The 17428-nt window shown below is 36.6% G+C and overlaps 1 protein-coding gene across 9 annotated transcripts in view; it reads left to right on the top strand.

Moving 5' to 3' along the window:
* The window catches only part of LOC135110202 (uncharacterized), a 130236-nt gene that overhangs the window by 104366 nt on the left and 8442 nt on the right, over nt 1–17428 (top strand). For 6 of the 9 annotated variants that reach the window (XM_064022242.1, XM_064022243.1, XM_064022240.1 and 3 more), the window contains 5 exons: nt 2176–2388; nt 6601–6931; nt 13959–14228; nt 14946–15209; nt 16824–16835. In XM_064022242.1, the coding sequence (XP_063878312.1) occupies nt 2176–2388; nt 6601–6931; nt 13959–14228; nt 14946–15209; nt 16824–16835 (1090 nt within the window). Of the gene's footprint in view, nt 1–2175; nt 2389–6600; nt 6932–7280; nt 7308–13958; nt 14229–14945; nt 15210–16823; nt 16836–17428 lie in introns of those variants that run through there. The other 3 variants (XM_064022244.1, XM_064022239.1, XM_064022245.1) reach the window with 3 other exon arrangements.

Raw genomic sequence — 17428 nt, 5'->3', positions numbered from 1 at the left:
CATTACCACTGAGCCAGCAAGCATTGTGTATATGTGTGTATGTATGTTTGTGGCCTTAATTCATGATGTAAGTTATGTTGGTGGTCTTATAGATTTGTTAAAGTAATATTGGAGGAACTGTAACCTTATAGAGTGAAGGATAAGCTTTATTTCTACACAAAAGTTTAAGATTATAGAAATGTAGTAAATGAAACACTCATTACTAAATAAAAATAAGAGCCACTCCAATTAATTCAAAAAAAAAAAAATAGTTTCATCAAATAGTACTGTCCAATCATTACTCTGAAAGATGAGAAAGTACTGGAGTGTCACTGGAGTGTCCAATACATTTTGTTTATTTATTTGTTTTTCATATTTACAGTTTACATGTCTGTGAAGTGATTATTTATTTTCCGTTTGTCTTGTGATAGATACTGGTGCCTGTCATTGCGTAGTAATGAGTAACTTATACAGCAGGTGTCATTATGAGCTTAACTACATGTAATTCTGGTAGGTTGTTTTAATATCTGAAGCTATATGTGTTTTCTTTGCTAATTTAGTCTTCTAACAGTTTTTTTGTTCTTTTTTTTTTTGTTCTTTTTTTTAAAGTGGAGCTTATAACTCTTGCATATAGTGTAATGAATGTTGTCATCTTTGCTAGACCTTAGGATGCATTCACTGTAGTGCTTGGTGCTACTTCCTTTGCTTTTAACTGACATTATTATTATATTTTTTATTCATTTTTTTTAATGAAGTAACTTTTATATAGTTTCAGTTTTCTCATTAAAGAAGAAATTATTGTTTTATGACATTGTTACTGTACACATTGCATTATGATAAGTTAATGACTGACATGTTAATGACTAGCTATCAGTGGAAAGGGGAGGTTTCTTCTAAACAGTAAGATTTGATCATTGCAATAAACCATAGCCATAATTTGAGGTTTCCATTCATTAGGTCTAGCCTTTTGTATTTGACAGTGTTGCTTTTAAAAAGAAAATTTCTCAGTTATGTCAGGAAAAAACTGGAGACAATTTTCTGTCTTGGGATACAAATCCACTAAATATCTGGTCCTCTGTATACTCTCCCCTCACACATCTTCCGTAGACCTTCCATCATTCCCAGGTTTTACTTCTCTGGGATGATGGCTCAGTTGTGAACAAGAAAATTTGTTCTTAATATCCAAGGAAGGCAGATGATTGTTAATATTTTTTTTTATCTTTACACACTTTTCTCTTATTTCATTTATGTACAGTCATCAAAAAAGTAATTTATAATATGATGTGATTTTAACACTTTCAAGCCCCTGAGTGTGAATGCAACTTGATTTTTTGTTAGTATGACCATGTAGCAAAAGATCTTTTCAGAGGTAATTTTATATATTGTACAATTTTTGTGAGACATGGTACAGATATGTTAACAAATTTTATTATCAATTCTCTTTCATACTTCATGGCTTCTTGCCAGACAGGTAATGGGCTTCCTCCCTTCCTTTCTCTGGCTAGTGTACTTGTTGATCTTATTTTGATATTATTTTGCTGCACATGCTAATTACTGTACTGTCATTCTGTTGCCTCTTGGTGTGCTGTTTTCTTATTCTAACTTGAGTTGGCAAAACAGGAACTGAGGAAAGCTATTGGCCTGGAACAGGTTGCTTGCTACATTCTAAACTGACAGAGAGAGAGCAGTGCTCTAAAACCATTTGGAGTGAGAAGCTACTGGCTGCCACTGTTAAAACAAGCTGTGCAATCATGGCAACAGGCATGTTAGTATGGAAAAAACTGCTTCTCTGCCCACAAATTGAAAGGTTTTCAGAATATTGATGATGAGTTTTAGACTTAATTAGATTGCTAAATTTGAACTGAAATCTGGACTGCATATGATGGAAAGAAAAGTGAATTTGCCCATAAATGTTTTGAACAATAAGGCTTTGAAAACAAATGTTGAACTTAAGATGGTTGAAGTTTTGGTTCTGAGTACCACTTGTGGGCCTTATCCAAGTAATGGTAACATTTATTTGTAGTACCTAAGTTTGAAGTTCAGTATATAGCATTCATGCTTTGTATATTATGAGTTCTGAGGTCATTTAAGTTCTGCATCAAATAGTTGGAGCCTCAGTCACAAGGAGCACCTGATGCAGCGTTGCCGCAGCACCGTACTATCACTGCATGTCTCACGCTTGCACTTGGCCTGCAGCTCCTCGGGTCTGGCCAGCAGCTCAGAGATCTCCCCTGCCACCCCTGACTCGGAGGGCACAGGCTGGTCAGCCTGGGAGCGGCGCCTCAGTCCTGGTGAGTTTGGCAGCAAGGCACGCCGCTATTGGAGCTCAGAGGAGAGTGGGTACGTGGAGGGACTTGAGGCTCCCCTGGACAACGCACACCCTCACCTTTCACCTGTGCATGAGATCAAGTGAGCATTAAGGGTTTATTTTTGTGAAGAGATTGTGAAAATAGCATTGTGTTTCTGAGGTTAATTTAAAAAAAAATTATTGGCTGTAATTTGACAACATGAAGAATTCCTAAGCTCTAAATTCATAATATGCATTATGAATCCTAATTTCTATTAATTTTCTTAACAATTGCATAATTGCCATGAAATTTTGAGATACAGTTAGAGGAGGATGTTAAAGAAAGATAGTTTAGAACATTTCTGACACTTCTAGAAGAATTATTGTGATTTGGGTATATGGAGCTTTATTTACAACTAAAAGTAACCACTTGAGCATTGCAGATAGAAGATTCTCACATAAAATAATACATGTTAAATTCTTTACATTAAAAATTAACGAGAGGATGTGAGAAGTTGATTTTTTAAAATTTTGCAAAAATATATATCCTTTAATTTAGCAGGCTTAGGAATATAGGGAACATAATGTGATTTAAGTGCCATGTTTGTTTTGTATTGTATTGTATATTTCCTTACTCTTCTTAAGTACTCCAGCTCAAGAAAAGTATTCTTTGAAATCTCAAGACAGTTTTCATGTGTCCATATTTTTACTAAACATCTTTAATGGCAAGAGGATTGCTACCCAGCCACACACTCCACAGTCAAGTTGTTAGCCATAAAGGGCAACTAAAAGTGATGGAGTGAGGAGTCTGGAGACTTTCTCCTATGTATTTTTATACTTACTTTGAGACAAAGAGCACTATCTTGTTTTGGCTACCTCCTTTTAATGGGTTATCAGTCTGGTATATAGATAGACATTTTTTTTTTACCAATCTGAAAGATTCATTGATGTGTAAAGGAAAATTAAATGTTAGTACAGCAGCTCAGAAATATGCATATCTTGACATGCATTGGATGGGATTACTGATGTAATAGATATTTGCTTTATATATGAGGCATCCTGCATTAGAAGAGCCACTTGTGCCATCCTGGCCAAAAATTGAGATAACTGTGTATAGCACTCTATTGAGGTCTTAACTTTTGCCCAAAAGTGAATGGGTATCCCATCAGTAAGGCTGAAAATCTATACAAGGAGAGAATAATTTTTATGTCAAGTCGACCATCAATGCAGGTGCAACACGCTGCTGAGCAATACTCTGTGTTAGAAGGGCTGCCCATTCAGGATGAGTTGCTGTTACAATTTGGAAAATTTGGAATTAGTTCCTTTTGTTTTAGTGTCTTTGTTGAGACAAAAAGGATGCTCCTGGCTTTTCTGCTGTGTATTAGTAACTGGATGAGAGGCCTTAAGATATTCCCCAGTTTCTTCACAATTTTTTACTTTGTGTTTTTATGTTCCAGTATTCATGAATTATCATTATTGTGTGCTGTATTCAGAGAAAAAATCCACTTGAACTTTGGTGAACAACTGAAACCATAACACAATTTCCAAAAGATATGCAAAAATTAGGTAGTGAACATCATGATCTCAAACATTTTTTGAGGCCATCATGATTTTGATTGTCAATCAGTTATTTTGAGACCAAGTTCATTGTCATAGCATATGTAATAAGAAAATTATGGTTGGAAGTTTGCCAGAATTTGAGCACATTTTTCTCTCTTTATTTTAGCATGAGTGGCACTTCTAATGTGGGATACCTCATATATAATAAATTGTTTCATATATATATATATATATATATATATATATATATATATATATATATATATATATATATATATATATATATATATATATATATATATATATATATATATATATATATATATATATTTTTTTTTTTATTTTAAATTTTTTTTTTTTTTTTTTTGCTGGCAGGAATGAATTCACAAAGATATTCATCTCTGAAAGTAATAAGTCAAATGCCAAACTGCTTACTTCATCACTTTTCTTCCTCAGATTAACCCTCACCAACTTTATTTTTGATATAGTATATAACTTACTGCTGTGTTATAATTCCTATGGCATATGTTCTTCTGAACATGTCCACTGCATGCTTTTAAATTTTCACTCCCACTGTACAAAACTTATTGCATAGACTCATGCCTGTGCTGCTCATCATCCCAGTGAAAGAGATATCAGGGTCTTCACTTCTTTGTTTGCATTGCTGATGCATTGTAAACACTAGTACATTTCTCTGTTTTCCTGCTGTTCATCACTTACACAGAGGAGTATTATGTCTCATCATTGCTTGTTTCCCATAGGGAAACTTCTTTTCTAGGTGGTGCAGCACCTCTGCTTTTCCTGTAACTTGTTTGAATCTTAGCCAACTATTGTGTCAATAAAAAAATGCCAGAATGGTGTGATTTTTAAGGTACAAATCTGATCTTAAGTACAGATTTCTTTCTGACATATTGTCTTTTCTCTTCTGTCATTATTTATGTCAGAGAACAAGGTAGGATGAATAGGGAATGAACATGAATTGCAAATATTGAAGTTCATAGGCTGAAGTACATGAGCCATATAACAAGTAAGGCAACATCAGATTTCTCCCCATTATTTTAGAAATAACATGACATTATTAAACCTTATTAACACTATCGCCAGTATCATTACCTGCCACTCCATGTTTGTGGTAGCAGTGAAGAGAACACTGAAAACTTTAAAAGAAGCAACTGATCACTCTTTGAAAAGCAGCCAGATATAGAAAGAGACTTGGATCAAAGCATGCTGTAATAGGGTCTTAATGAGCAACAGCCCATTCAGACTGACTGCTGTAGCAACTTTTTGCTTCAAGTGGTGTTGCTCCCATCCAGACCTGCCATGATTAAGATCAATAAATTGTGAGAGTTATATCATACAGCATATCTGAGGATAGTATGATGCAAATCTCAAGAGGTTATGCATATGTATATGAACAAAAATCCCAGAAATGACTAATTTTCTACAAAAATGAAGCTACTTTTTTTCAGATTATTTTGGTTGCCCATCATCATTATTTATGAATACTGATTTTTGTTAGTATTTATTACCATCACTCATCCATGTAACTAAACAACAGACTGGTGACACACCCATAGGCTTCAGAATAATATTTATTACCACCACTCATCCATGTGACTAAATAACAGATTGATGACAAACCCATAGGCTTCAGAAAAATATTTTGTTATTTATTAGAGTAATTAGGAATAACTCTGTAACAAACTGATGAATTAGGATCATACTTTGAAAGAGCATGCTTCAGACACCACTAATGTTTGTCACTATTGTCAAGTAACAAAAGTTAATAATAAAGGCACTTTCCTTAGTAAATTTACAGTGCAAAAGACCCAGCCAGCTGCCTGACGCATGAAGGTATTAGGATGAGATTGTAACGTCACAATGTCTCTAAGTTCTACCCCATTGTTATCATTTCCACCACTGAGAGTTAATGCTACCACTCCTGCCACTGCCAACATGACTGTAAATCTACCTGGTTACTTTTATCCAGTATCAGCAAACTATTACAATAGTATTTGAGAAAACACAGCTGTGTGGCACCAATAGGAAAGGATAATCTGCAGTGATCCAGCCTCTTTTTAGATCATCTTTCTCGATCACTGTGATGGGGGCAGTGACTTTCCATCATCAGTTGATTGTCCACACCTGTACTGATGGCTCAGTCAGTGAAGGTAGCAGGAAAGTTCACTGTTCATCTCCCCTTGGTAGTCACTGCTAGTGTTCTTTGCCAGAAGCATAGGAATTAATTTGGTATGAATCCATTGGCCATGCCAAAAGTGACCACATCATTATGGTAGTGTGATACAGTAGATTCATGGTTATGCTGGCAGTGCTAGGAGCATCACTTGTTACTTAGAACTAGAATGCAGCTCTGTGGAGATGGAGATGAGGGAGTGATGTCACAACAATGTCACTAATACCTTCATGCATCTGGCAGGTGCCAGAGTCTTACATGCATTAATTTACAAGAGTAATTGGCTTCATTTTCTACTTTTGTCACTTGACCATAGTGATGAAAATTAGCAGTGTCTGAAACACAATGTTGAAGTATGATCTTAATTCATCAGTTTGTTCGAGTTATTCCTGTAAACAATGTAACAGGCTCTGAAATGCATAATAGTATAGTGACACAATGACATGTCTAATGGGAGCATCTAGGTAGTGTCATCATCATCATCATCATCATCATCATCATCATCATCATCATCATCATCATCATCATCATCATCATCATCATCATTATCCTCAACCCCCAATGGTCTTGTGTGTTTCAGGGAAAAAGAAAACTCTGATAGCAGCACTTCCACTCCTCAACACACCAATAGCTGGGGAAGCCTCAACAACAACACTACACCCAATAACATTACCAACACCGCCATTAACACCAACAAAAACCAGACCAACAATAACAACACTCCTGTCATGGGCAACAAGACCAGCTCACACAATGACAACAGCTGGTCTGCTCCCACCACTGCCACCAGTCCGGATCAGTCCACCACTGGCCTTGGGACCTCCTCTGCTATTGGGCCCAAGCTAGAATTGATGAAGTATGCCAACACTGAATGGCAAGGCAACACCCCTAAGGCTCAGACCATCAAGCAGGTGTGTAACTAAGCTTTGTAAATTTAACCTAGATCTAAATTCTTGTACTTCCTTTGTTTTCCTGTTTCATATCATATTTGTTAAGACATTTAACTTGGTCTATGTATAAATGTATAAAATTTAAATAAGCCTCATCACTCATACCTCTTTTAGATAATATCACCATGTACTTTTTAAAATTCATTCTTAACTTCTTCCTTTAACATATACTATCGAATATATTTATCATCTGTTGTAGGCCTCTCTCATTTACTGATATCAGGACTATATCTTCTGCAAAAGTAATTACTATATAATTAAGAACCATTTCTCACTATTTGCACACATTTTCACTCTTGTCTGTTTGTAGGCTGTGCAATGAATCAGTCATGGATGAACAAGACATTAAATGAAGGTAAACAAAATTTGCTAATGTTCTGTGATGTTTTCATGAGATAAAGATTTCAAAAACAGAATTTGCTTGACTGATAGTCTTGAGCTTAGGCAAAGACTGAACAGTAGGAAAGTGATTGATCATGAAAAGTGAAAGGAGCAGAGCACACAGACTCTGTAGTGCTTGGGGACTACTTTGTAATCCAGATTTTTTCAGATGGCAAGTTAGAAAATTTTGTTACATTTTTCTTCATGAATATAACAAGAAACTGAATGAAAATTACTGTACTTAATAGTCAGTTGAAAAAGAAAGTTGAACACCATGAAGGCAGAACTCTGCAGTTAGTCTTTGAGTTGTGTAAGCTAAAGAAAAGAATAGGCTTACATTGTACTACACTTATTTAAAGTTCCTGAAGATTATTGCCACTGTTAGGAAAGAGAATAAATTAACACTTGTTAATATGAAAGATTTAACCCATACAGTATTGTGCTTTGTCAGAGATAGGGATCTTGGTTGCATTCTTTCCATATGTTTTTTTATTTATTACATAAAGTGAGAAAAAATAACAAGTTGTTTCATATATATATATATATATATATATATATATATATATATATATATATATATATATATATATATATATATATATATATATATATATATATATATATATATATATATATATATATATATATATATATATATATATATATATATATATATATATATATTATTCTCATGCTATGAATGGAAGTGTGGCTACCAGACGATTTTAATTCTTAGATTTTTCCCTTTGCCAGAGCTCACAATATCAGACTAGGGATATGGAATTTTATTTTTATAGTTTTAAAGCTCTTATTCTCACCTTTGTATATACTTTCCACAACCCTATAGTGTGTGTAATAAATGAGTACTTCTTTATAAATAAATAAACAAGAATTGTACGTTCACGAAAATGGTTGGCAGTGCTTCTAGCAATAACCTACCTCTCAAGGCCATAGCTACTAGACCTGTGGTTCTCAAAGAACAGAACATACTATGAATTTTACGACTTTCAGTTTTCCTTTTCGATTACTGTGAAGGCTCGTTTCCTATTTCTCATGCTGTGCTGAATATAGATTTGAGAAATGATTTCATAGGAGAAAGTGAGAAAGTAACTTCCTTTTGTATATGATGACCTTTGGGGGAAATACAGCAGCCTGCCCTGTTTAGCCAACTCTGCAACATTTATAACCAAAATCTTTACAACACTCCAATACCCTAGCTTTCAATTTCATTTTATTGATTTGACATTACAGTAAAATCCCTCTCATCCGGCATTCGAGTATCCAGCAGCTTCAAGTATCCGGCACATTTTTCCCCGACCTTAAAATCAATAAAAAATCAATGTGTACTCATAAAATCGATTAAAATTCCCGCGCGAAGCATACTTTGTCCCCTCACCACCAGAGCGCACTGCTTCGTGCCACCTGCGGCCCACTGCACTGTGTTTACTCAGTGACTCAGTCCCGCGTGTGCACTGTTTATCGCATGACGCCTTCATCATGCCTAAAATTGTAGAAAAGAGGAAGCATGTTGTGCTTACACTTAAGCAGCTGATCAAATCAGCTGCTGATTAAGATCAGCTGATCTTTGTTATGGTAAAATGCATGAATGTAGGGTGGTGATTGTGGACATAATTTCACTTCTATTCAAGTATCTGGCAATATTCAAGTATCCGGCATGTCGGCGGTCCTGTTGATGCCAGATAAGAGGGATTTCACTGTATATGCATCTTGACATAGGCATCGACAAACAAAATAATCCCTAAATGTGTCTCATTTACTACAGAAGTATTCAGCCTATAATAACTCCAAGCCCAAAAGATAGATATGTATATCAAAACATTCATTCCTGACGTCAAAATATTCTTTGTTAAAATTAGTGACAAGTCTTATGTATACAAACAAAACTGAAGGCCATTTTGATGGCTCAAAAATGAAATTGTATGTATATGTACTAAACACTTCCCTAATATATATATATATATATATATATATATATATATATATATATATATATATATATATATATATATATATATATATATATATATATATATATATACTAAGCACTGCATGGGTTAAAAAATATTTGTATGTCTAACATTGTGCATCTTTTGGGATTATTTCTTGAGTCAGCACATTTTACAAGATATGACACAAACTCCTGCAAATACTACTCAAGGTGAATTTATCAATCAGACTATCTATCTCTTGACATGTTGCACTCTCTTGGAGCATTCCCCAAGGGACTGGGCACAACAGAAAAAGCTCTGCCTTTCCCTATCCAAACATTCCCTTCTTAATTGTTCAATCACCTGACCAACTAACACCTCCTCCACACATGCTGTGATTTACCCTTCCTCTCTCAATAGTACCTTTGGCATCATATACATATGAGTACACTTTCTTTATAAACTCTTTGCTCTTCATTCTCTCAATAGGGCCATATCTCCTCCGTGAATTCAGTGTTTTCACTTATCCTATTATTCCACAATTTGCATGACTTGCACAGACATTCGTAAGACATCTTTCATACATGTTCATTGCTCACACCACTCCATATGGACCTCAATGCATACTCTTGATTATTGTGCTTTATTTGAATTCCAGATTAGATCCATATGTCAGTGTTGGCAGGAAAATACTATTCTTTAAATCTCTCTTTATATCCATAGATTAATTTCTTCCTTTCATGAATTGCAAGTGATCCTATGACACTTCTGCCTTTTACAATCTTCTCTTTTATCCATCCATCCATCTCACCATGTTTATCTAGCACTGTTCCAAGATTCTTAAACTTACTCACATCCTCTATTCTCTCTCCTCTCATAACCACTTGATGTCTGCCTTCACCTGGCACATTCATCCTATATGGTATGCTAAAATCACACACCTTCACCTCCTCTTTGCTTTTCACAAATGCACCATCCTCTCTCTTCATTCTCATATTCTTAGGTTCCCCCCCCCCTCTCTCTCTCTCTCTCTCTGTCTCTCTCTCTCTCTCTGTCTCTCTCTCTCTGTCTCTGTCTCTCTCTGTCTCTGTCTCTCTCTGTCTCTCTCTGTCTCTCTCTCTCTCTCTCTCTGTCTCTCTCTGTCTCTCTCTCTCTCTCTCTCTCTCTCTCTCTCTCTCTCTCTCTCTCTCTCTCTCTCTCTCTCTCTCTCTCTCTCTCTCTCTCTCTCTCTCTCTCTCTCTCTCTCTCTCTCTCTCTCTCTCTCTCTTCATTTAGCTTCCTACCAAACTTTTATCCTCTTATAAAGGATTTCACTTTCATATTCCCAGACATATACTCTGTTTTCTCCATTTTAATTTCCCAATCACATTTTTTCAACATTTTATCTTATACTCTCTTCTTTCCTTTTACAGCGTTTTCAGTCTCAGCTGTCCACCATGAACTTTCTGTTCCCTACCACCTCTGCTGTTATTGTAGTCACCATATCCTTGAATACATTAAATGCTGTCACACTTTATCCTTCCTCAATAGTTGCCCTAGCTTCTCTTCGGTCTTTCACATACCTTCTCGCATTCCTCTCTATACTTCTTCCCATGCAACCTTTCACCAGCGGGTATTATACAGTGTCATGGAAAGCATTGCATGCTACTGCCCAGAATCTCCAAATTATGGTGTGCTAAGTTATCGTTCAGTGAAGCTGAGTTGCGTCTTTTTTTGTATGCCTGGTCTTGCTGCCACGAGTGCTGGTAAAGTAAGCATATGTCTGGAGACTGACACTTCCTGCCTTAGTGTTCAGTGAGCAGCCATGTAGAGAGGGTTTATGACACTTGTTTGCATTCCATGATGCCCCTTTCCCCCTCTTTCTCCTTCCTGCCTTCTCATTTTACTGCTACATTATCTCTAGCCAACCTCAGCAATAAAGAAAAAGGCCAGAATTTTGGCATGGAAGACTGAAAATGTGCCAACAAAAAAAAATTTCAAGATATACAGGGTAACACAAGGGCACCATTCGCCAGCTGGTTGCAGTAGCTCACACCTTCTCTCCAGACACCATACCTCTAAGAAAACCAATGTCTCAAAGACCAAGAAAGACATACAAGGTGACTGATACCCTCATAAAGTGAGAGGTTATGAAGAATCTGAGAATTACAGCTTGTGAACTGAAGAAGTTGCACCCAGATGTGTTAAAAGAGGTCTCAGAATGAACCATCCAGAAATGGCTAGAGGAGCTTAACTTACCAACATTCCAGTCAGCTGACAAACCCCTTCTTACAAAGCTGATGAAAAGAAGAGACTTGCATTTGCACACAAATACAAGAACTGAACTTCAGAGCAATGCAGGAAAGTGCTTTTCAGTGATGAAAGCAGCTTCAGATGCACTGGAACATTGCCAGGAAAAGTGAGGCATCTCTAGAACTCCAACCGCTACTTGCCTCAGTACATACACAATTTAAACCATGAAACGCCCTCCTAGCATAATGGTATTGGGGTGCATTTAGTGGTGATGGGGGTCATGGAGGGTTGTATTCCCTTCCTAAGAATGAAACAATGACAGGTGAACACTACATGCAAATGTTGGAGGATCATATGCTGCCTTTCTATGAGTTACATGGTTGCAACATGTTCATGCAAGATGGTGCTCCATTTCATTGAGCTACATATGTAATGCAGTGGCTGAAAAATAACAAAATTCAGGTTCTTGACTGGCCAGGGAACTCACCAGACCTCAAATCCATTGAGAATTGCTGGAGATACATAAAGAATTGCCTTGCAGACCACGATATGTCATCCATTCAGCATCACACCAATGAAATTAAAAATTTGTGGTGGTGTTCTTTGGGCAAGGAATACTTCAAGGATTTTGCTGAATCAATGCCTAAACTTCTCAGATTGGTCATTAAAGTCAAGGGCAATATGAAAAACTGTTAAATAAATGCCAGGAAGTGAATTATCTCTAATTAACCTTCACAAATGACAAATATGATGAAAAAAAAAAACGTGAGGACACAGACAATACTTTCCATGGATGCTGTACTCTATTCCTACCTCCATACTCCCAGGTAGGAAAGGCCAATGCTGCACAATATTCAGCTAACTGCTAACCTTGTATCTTTCTTCCCGCATTACCTGTTCCAGCAGGGTGTCAAATAGCCTTTCACGAGATTGATAATTATGCAATTATGGCTATCTGCTATCCTTACATCCTGTATTACTCAAGAGGAGTCTGATCAACGTGTCATCCTTTTTGATTCGAGAGATTTTATGTGAGGCCCCTAATAACATGGTGTACCAAGCACCACTGGTAGGGAAATTGAGTTAAATATAGCACTGTATAGCTCAAACCTTCTTCCATCTGGAGGGCAACCATAAAGTACAGAATGCAAACTGCCTTAGGGGCAAAAGTCTCCTCAAGTAATGTGATACTGTTGCCCTCTTTGCCTCGGAGTTCCAGTGCACCTTCATGCTGGTCACAAAGTGTACCAAATGCCATTCAGCCACGCACTGTCTGAGTGTTTCCTGATAATATAATATAATATATATATGATAATAATAATATATATAATATAATAATATATATAATAATGATATATATAATATAATATATATATGATAATAATATAATATAATATTTCTCTTTTATCACAGTCTTGCAGTCTTGCACAGTTTTATTTATGGCATAAATAATTTTAACATCATTTGTACTTGATTCAGTAATTTAGCTTGTGATTGCATGAAAGTAAATTAAGGAAAATGTATGAAAAATGGGAAATGCAAAACAATGGGAACTCTGGTCTGAGCATTCCTGTGACTCACTTCCCTGAGTGGTGTTAACACACTGACTGAGTTTTAACACTGCTATTTTCACTGTTGTTTATAAGCAACAGCACTATTGCTTTAGGGTTTTTCTGTATTTTCTCAGCAATATGAGTGACACTACACACTGTAATGATGAACAAGACAGCTATTGGTCCTACTCTTAGCAGAAAAAAAGTGAAGAGGCCAGAGATATGAGCACAAAACATTAGTAAAAAGCTCAGAAACACAGGCCAGGCATATGTGAGCAGAGCTATGGAGCAGCAAGTCTCAGCATGTGCTGCTGCTGAGCCGTGTCATGATGGCTGTTTTATAGAAGTAACTAGGCTAGTGATTGATGTATAGCTCAAAGAATTTTGGGAAATTTTAGATTTTGATTCAAAGAACTCTTTTATTTAGAATCTTGTACATAAGGCTGAAGTAAAATGTAGATGAAAGCTAAAACACCCAGTTACAGAGTTACAGCTTGCAGTATACTGTGGTGTATCAAAATATTGTGTATCAGGTGTGTCGGCAAGGCTGTTTTGGGTGAAAAGGCAGCCATTGTTGTACGTTCCAAAATACGCATATTTTTTTTATCATAGCAAATTTATTATGATGTGAAAGAAGAAATGTCAAACTGAACACTAAAAAAATATAAAAAATGTTCTCTAGGGAATGTGGATGGAGGTACTGAACTACTTCTGGTAACAAATGCAAAAATAGAATTATGAAAACTTTTGCTAAGTAATACAAAGTTCATCATCTGATGAATAAGTACAAAAGCATATTTTATTGTAATCTTTTGTCATATTACTTTTTAGTATTTATTAATATTTTGAATTATACTTGGTTTTATTTTTCAGGGGTACTCAGCTATTTCTATGGAGCTGAACTTCAAGCACCTGCGTCAAGTGAGGGGTGACAACTACTGTGGGGTGCGGGCAGCCCTCTATCAGGTGCTGGCAAGGGGACTTGCTGTTCCCAGTGGACACACCACTCACTCCCGCCTTGCCTCAGAGCTCACACAGGGTGCCACCTGGCTCAGGGATTGGACTTTTGGCCACCGCCTAACCTACAACAGGGAAGATGTCCTTAATGGGTTTTTGGACTGCCTGGATGCACTAGACAGTCTGGTGAGTTAGAATAAACACCACTAAGAGAGTGTATATGAATATGATCATTGCAAAAGGTACAATGAAACGAGGGAAATCTTCAGAGTATGTGAGAGTAAGAGGGAAAATTAGAGAGGATTGGAGCATATAAAGAGAGAATATAAGGATAGACATAAGTGGGGATTCATTTGTTATGGCCATTCCCTGGGGATGGGATTCTTAGGAATAGGTTTAAGATATTGATTGATGGATAAAAATTTGTTAGTTATTTGTGGTTAAATTAATTAAGAAGTTTTCTTTGAGTTTCAAAGATGGTCGGATTTTCTTATACAATGACTCCCACTCTACTTGGATTAAACTGTTGTTCAGGAAAGACTGACCCTTTTAGTCAATATTTACATCTACTTTTGCATGTTAGTAATAATACCAGAAAATTCTGACAGATAAGCTGAAAGGGGTCACTATTTGGTTTCAAAATTTCATGATTAAGAGCTGAGAAATACATATGAATCACAAATGTAAATGTGCAAATCTAGATTATTTCATAGACTTTTATATACTGTATATATGAAAAGGTTAAATAATTTTTAAGACCTATTCATAACTATGAATTACAAAGCAGGGAAAAGGACAAAATTATTTAGTTTCTCATCTTGAAATTTAGAAATTCAACTTCATCCATATTATAAAAAAATGTTTTATATTTTGTTTTGGTACTGATATGGTTCCTGATGGCAGGTTCTGAATCTGATGGGCTGCGAGAACCGTGAATGTGTGGTGCTGGCACGGGTCAACAGGGACCCACTCCTGGATGTACGTCTGTGTGAGGCTGTCAAGCTGCATATGCTGGCAGCTGCCCTTGATTTGCATGCTGCCAACACCTGTGGGGAAAGTGTGCCATTGTTTGCCATGATCATGTTTGCTCGGCACTCCTCAATGACCCCTCGAGACCTCTTGAGAAACCACTTGAATCCAGTGGGAGACACAGCTGGCCTTGAGCAGGTGGGCAAAATTTTCTGTAGGTACCTACGGTCTCCCTGGGCACTGACCCTATTTTTTATTTCAAGGTCTTGGTTTCTGTAAGACTCATAGCATTAACACACTTTCTGTGTGGTTCATAACACATTCTTGTGTGAGGACATTGTAGTATATGTAATATTCTATTTGTGATACATAGTAGATGTCTTAACTTTATCCTTTTCAAAGACAGAAGCTATTCATGTAGTATTAATACCATATTGGCCTGGTGATGCAGGCACTTGACTCACAGTGTAGAAGCACTGTGTTCAGATCTCAAGACAGGTGGACACAAATTTTGTTTGTTTCCTTCACACTGTAGACCCTGTCCATCTAATATTGAGCAGATACAACAAATCAGCTGAGGAGCAGAAGGCTAGCAATCCTTCTTTCTTGTGTGTGGATATGTGTGTGATTGGTCCAGGAGACCAGAAATGGTCAGTGTCATACTTTGAGGACCAAATGTGACATATCTATCTATATAGCAGGTCAGCAATCCCACAGTGGGTGGTACAAATAAGGCACCACACACTCACAACATTCACACTCTTAGCCCCATCGGTAACTGGTGGAAAGAGACAGTCTTGTGGCTCACCATATTATGTAAATGCAATGAACTATATAGTAAAATTATGATATTTGTACAATTTTAAGTTGCTCCAATATTCCATAAAAAACAGTATGTTGCTGTTGTTGTGATGTGAATGCAAGTAGGTGACTGCCCACTTGTACCTCACAGAATGTTATGGAAGAATAAGTCAAGACAAAATGTTTAAATTTTCAAACTCTCTCTCTCTCTCTCTCTCTCTCTCTCTCTCTCTCTCTCTCTCTCTCTCTCTCTCTCTCTCTCTCTCTCTCTCTCTCTCTCCTCTCTCTCTCTCTCTCTCTCTCTCTCTCTCTCTCTCTCTCTCTCTCTCTCTCTCTCTCTCTCTCTCTCTCTCTCTCTCTCTCTCTCTCTCTCTCTCTCTCTCTCTTCACATACAAAAGAAATGCATACAGTGGTGCAGAGGGAAAGGGAAGGGGGCAAATGGGGGCAAGAAGGGAAATGTAGAAGTAGAGTATAGGTTAATATGGAGGGATGGGATGAAGGAGAGAAAGACAGGGGAGAATGGGAAATGTAAGTTGGATTTGAGAATGAACATAGTCTGATGAATAGACATAGTTGGTGAAAATATCAGAGGGTTAAGTTGCAAAGCTTCTAAGGCAATATATGGTATCTCTAGGTAAAGTCAGGCTGGAATAGTACAGGTTCATTTGGCTGTGGGATAACAAAATAATTGTAACACTGACATTGCCATTGCCATATTTTGTACTTGAACTTGATGACCCATGCTTAGGTGTCACTGCATATAAGGGATTCACTAAGAAAGCTCAGTGTTATCAGTAATAACATTGCTATTACTATAGGTAGTTTTGAACCCAAGAAGTATTTTTGTTTGGTGATAGTATGATAGTTTTATAGTCATTGTCCCAAGTGTGTCAGTGTGTTAAATAATGTACTAATAAGGTTTTCTCCAAGTTATTGTTCCAAGTGTGTTAGTGTGTGTTAAATAATGTACTAATGAGGTTTTCTTTCCATAATGTTGTCCCACTCTTCAGGATCAGCACAAGGTGTGTATTTGTTTTGTTGCCTGACTGCCCATGTTTTGTGTCTGTGTATCCTTAGCATGTGGCTTGCAAAAATGACAGCCAGAAATTCAAAAACTAAATTTACTTGCTACAAACCAAATCTTGAAGTTGTTATAGAAATTTAAACTTTTATTTTATAAAATATTGTTAAGAAGTTGTGGTGTAAATAGATTGTTTAGGGCAAATTACAGCACAAGTGGTTAGACATATTTGGGAGTTGCCAATAGTGGAAAACATAAGGAGAGAGGAAGGTTAGCAGTGGGCAGCCAATCTGTTAGTCACTGTGCCATTGTGTTGTCGTAACCCCTGAACTTATCTTTAATTAAAAGTTCGAGTTACACAAGAGCTACACAAATCTCTGTACTTACCAAGTACTGCAGCAACTTTGTAGTACTAAGTCCAGAATACCATGTGATCAGACCATGGGTTCACAGTGAGGTAAATGCAGCTTAGAAAAGCTATAATTATTTATTAGCCAGTAAATAATCATTCCAAAAACACATACAGGTATTAAACAATAACTACATCATAACACAGGTCAATAACACTTCAATTAACTCTGCATTGACAAATCA

Source organism: Scylla paramamosain, chromosome 20 (assembly GCF_035594125.1).
Source record: "Scylla paramamosain isolate STU-SP2022 chromosome 20, ASM3559412v1, whole genome shotgun sequence".
In the NCBI taxonomy this organism is placed as follows: Eukaryota; Metazoa; Arthropoda; class Malacostraca; order Decapoda; family Portunidae; genus Scylla; species Scylla paramamosain.
The sequence above is the reverse complement of the archived record's forward strand: the minus strand, read 5'-3'. Positions and strand labels throughout refer to the sequence as shown.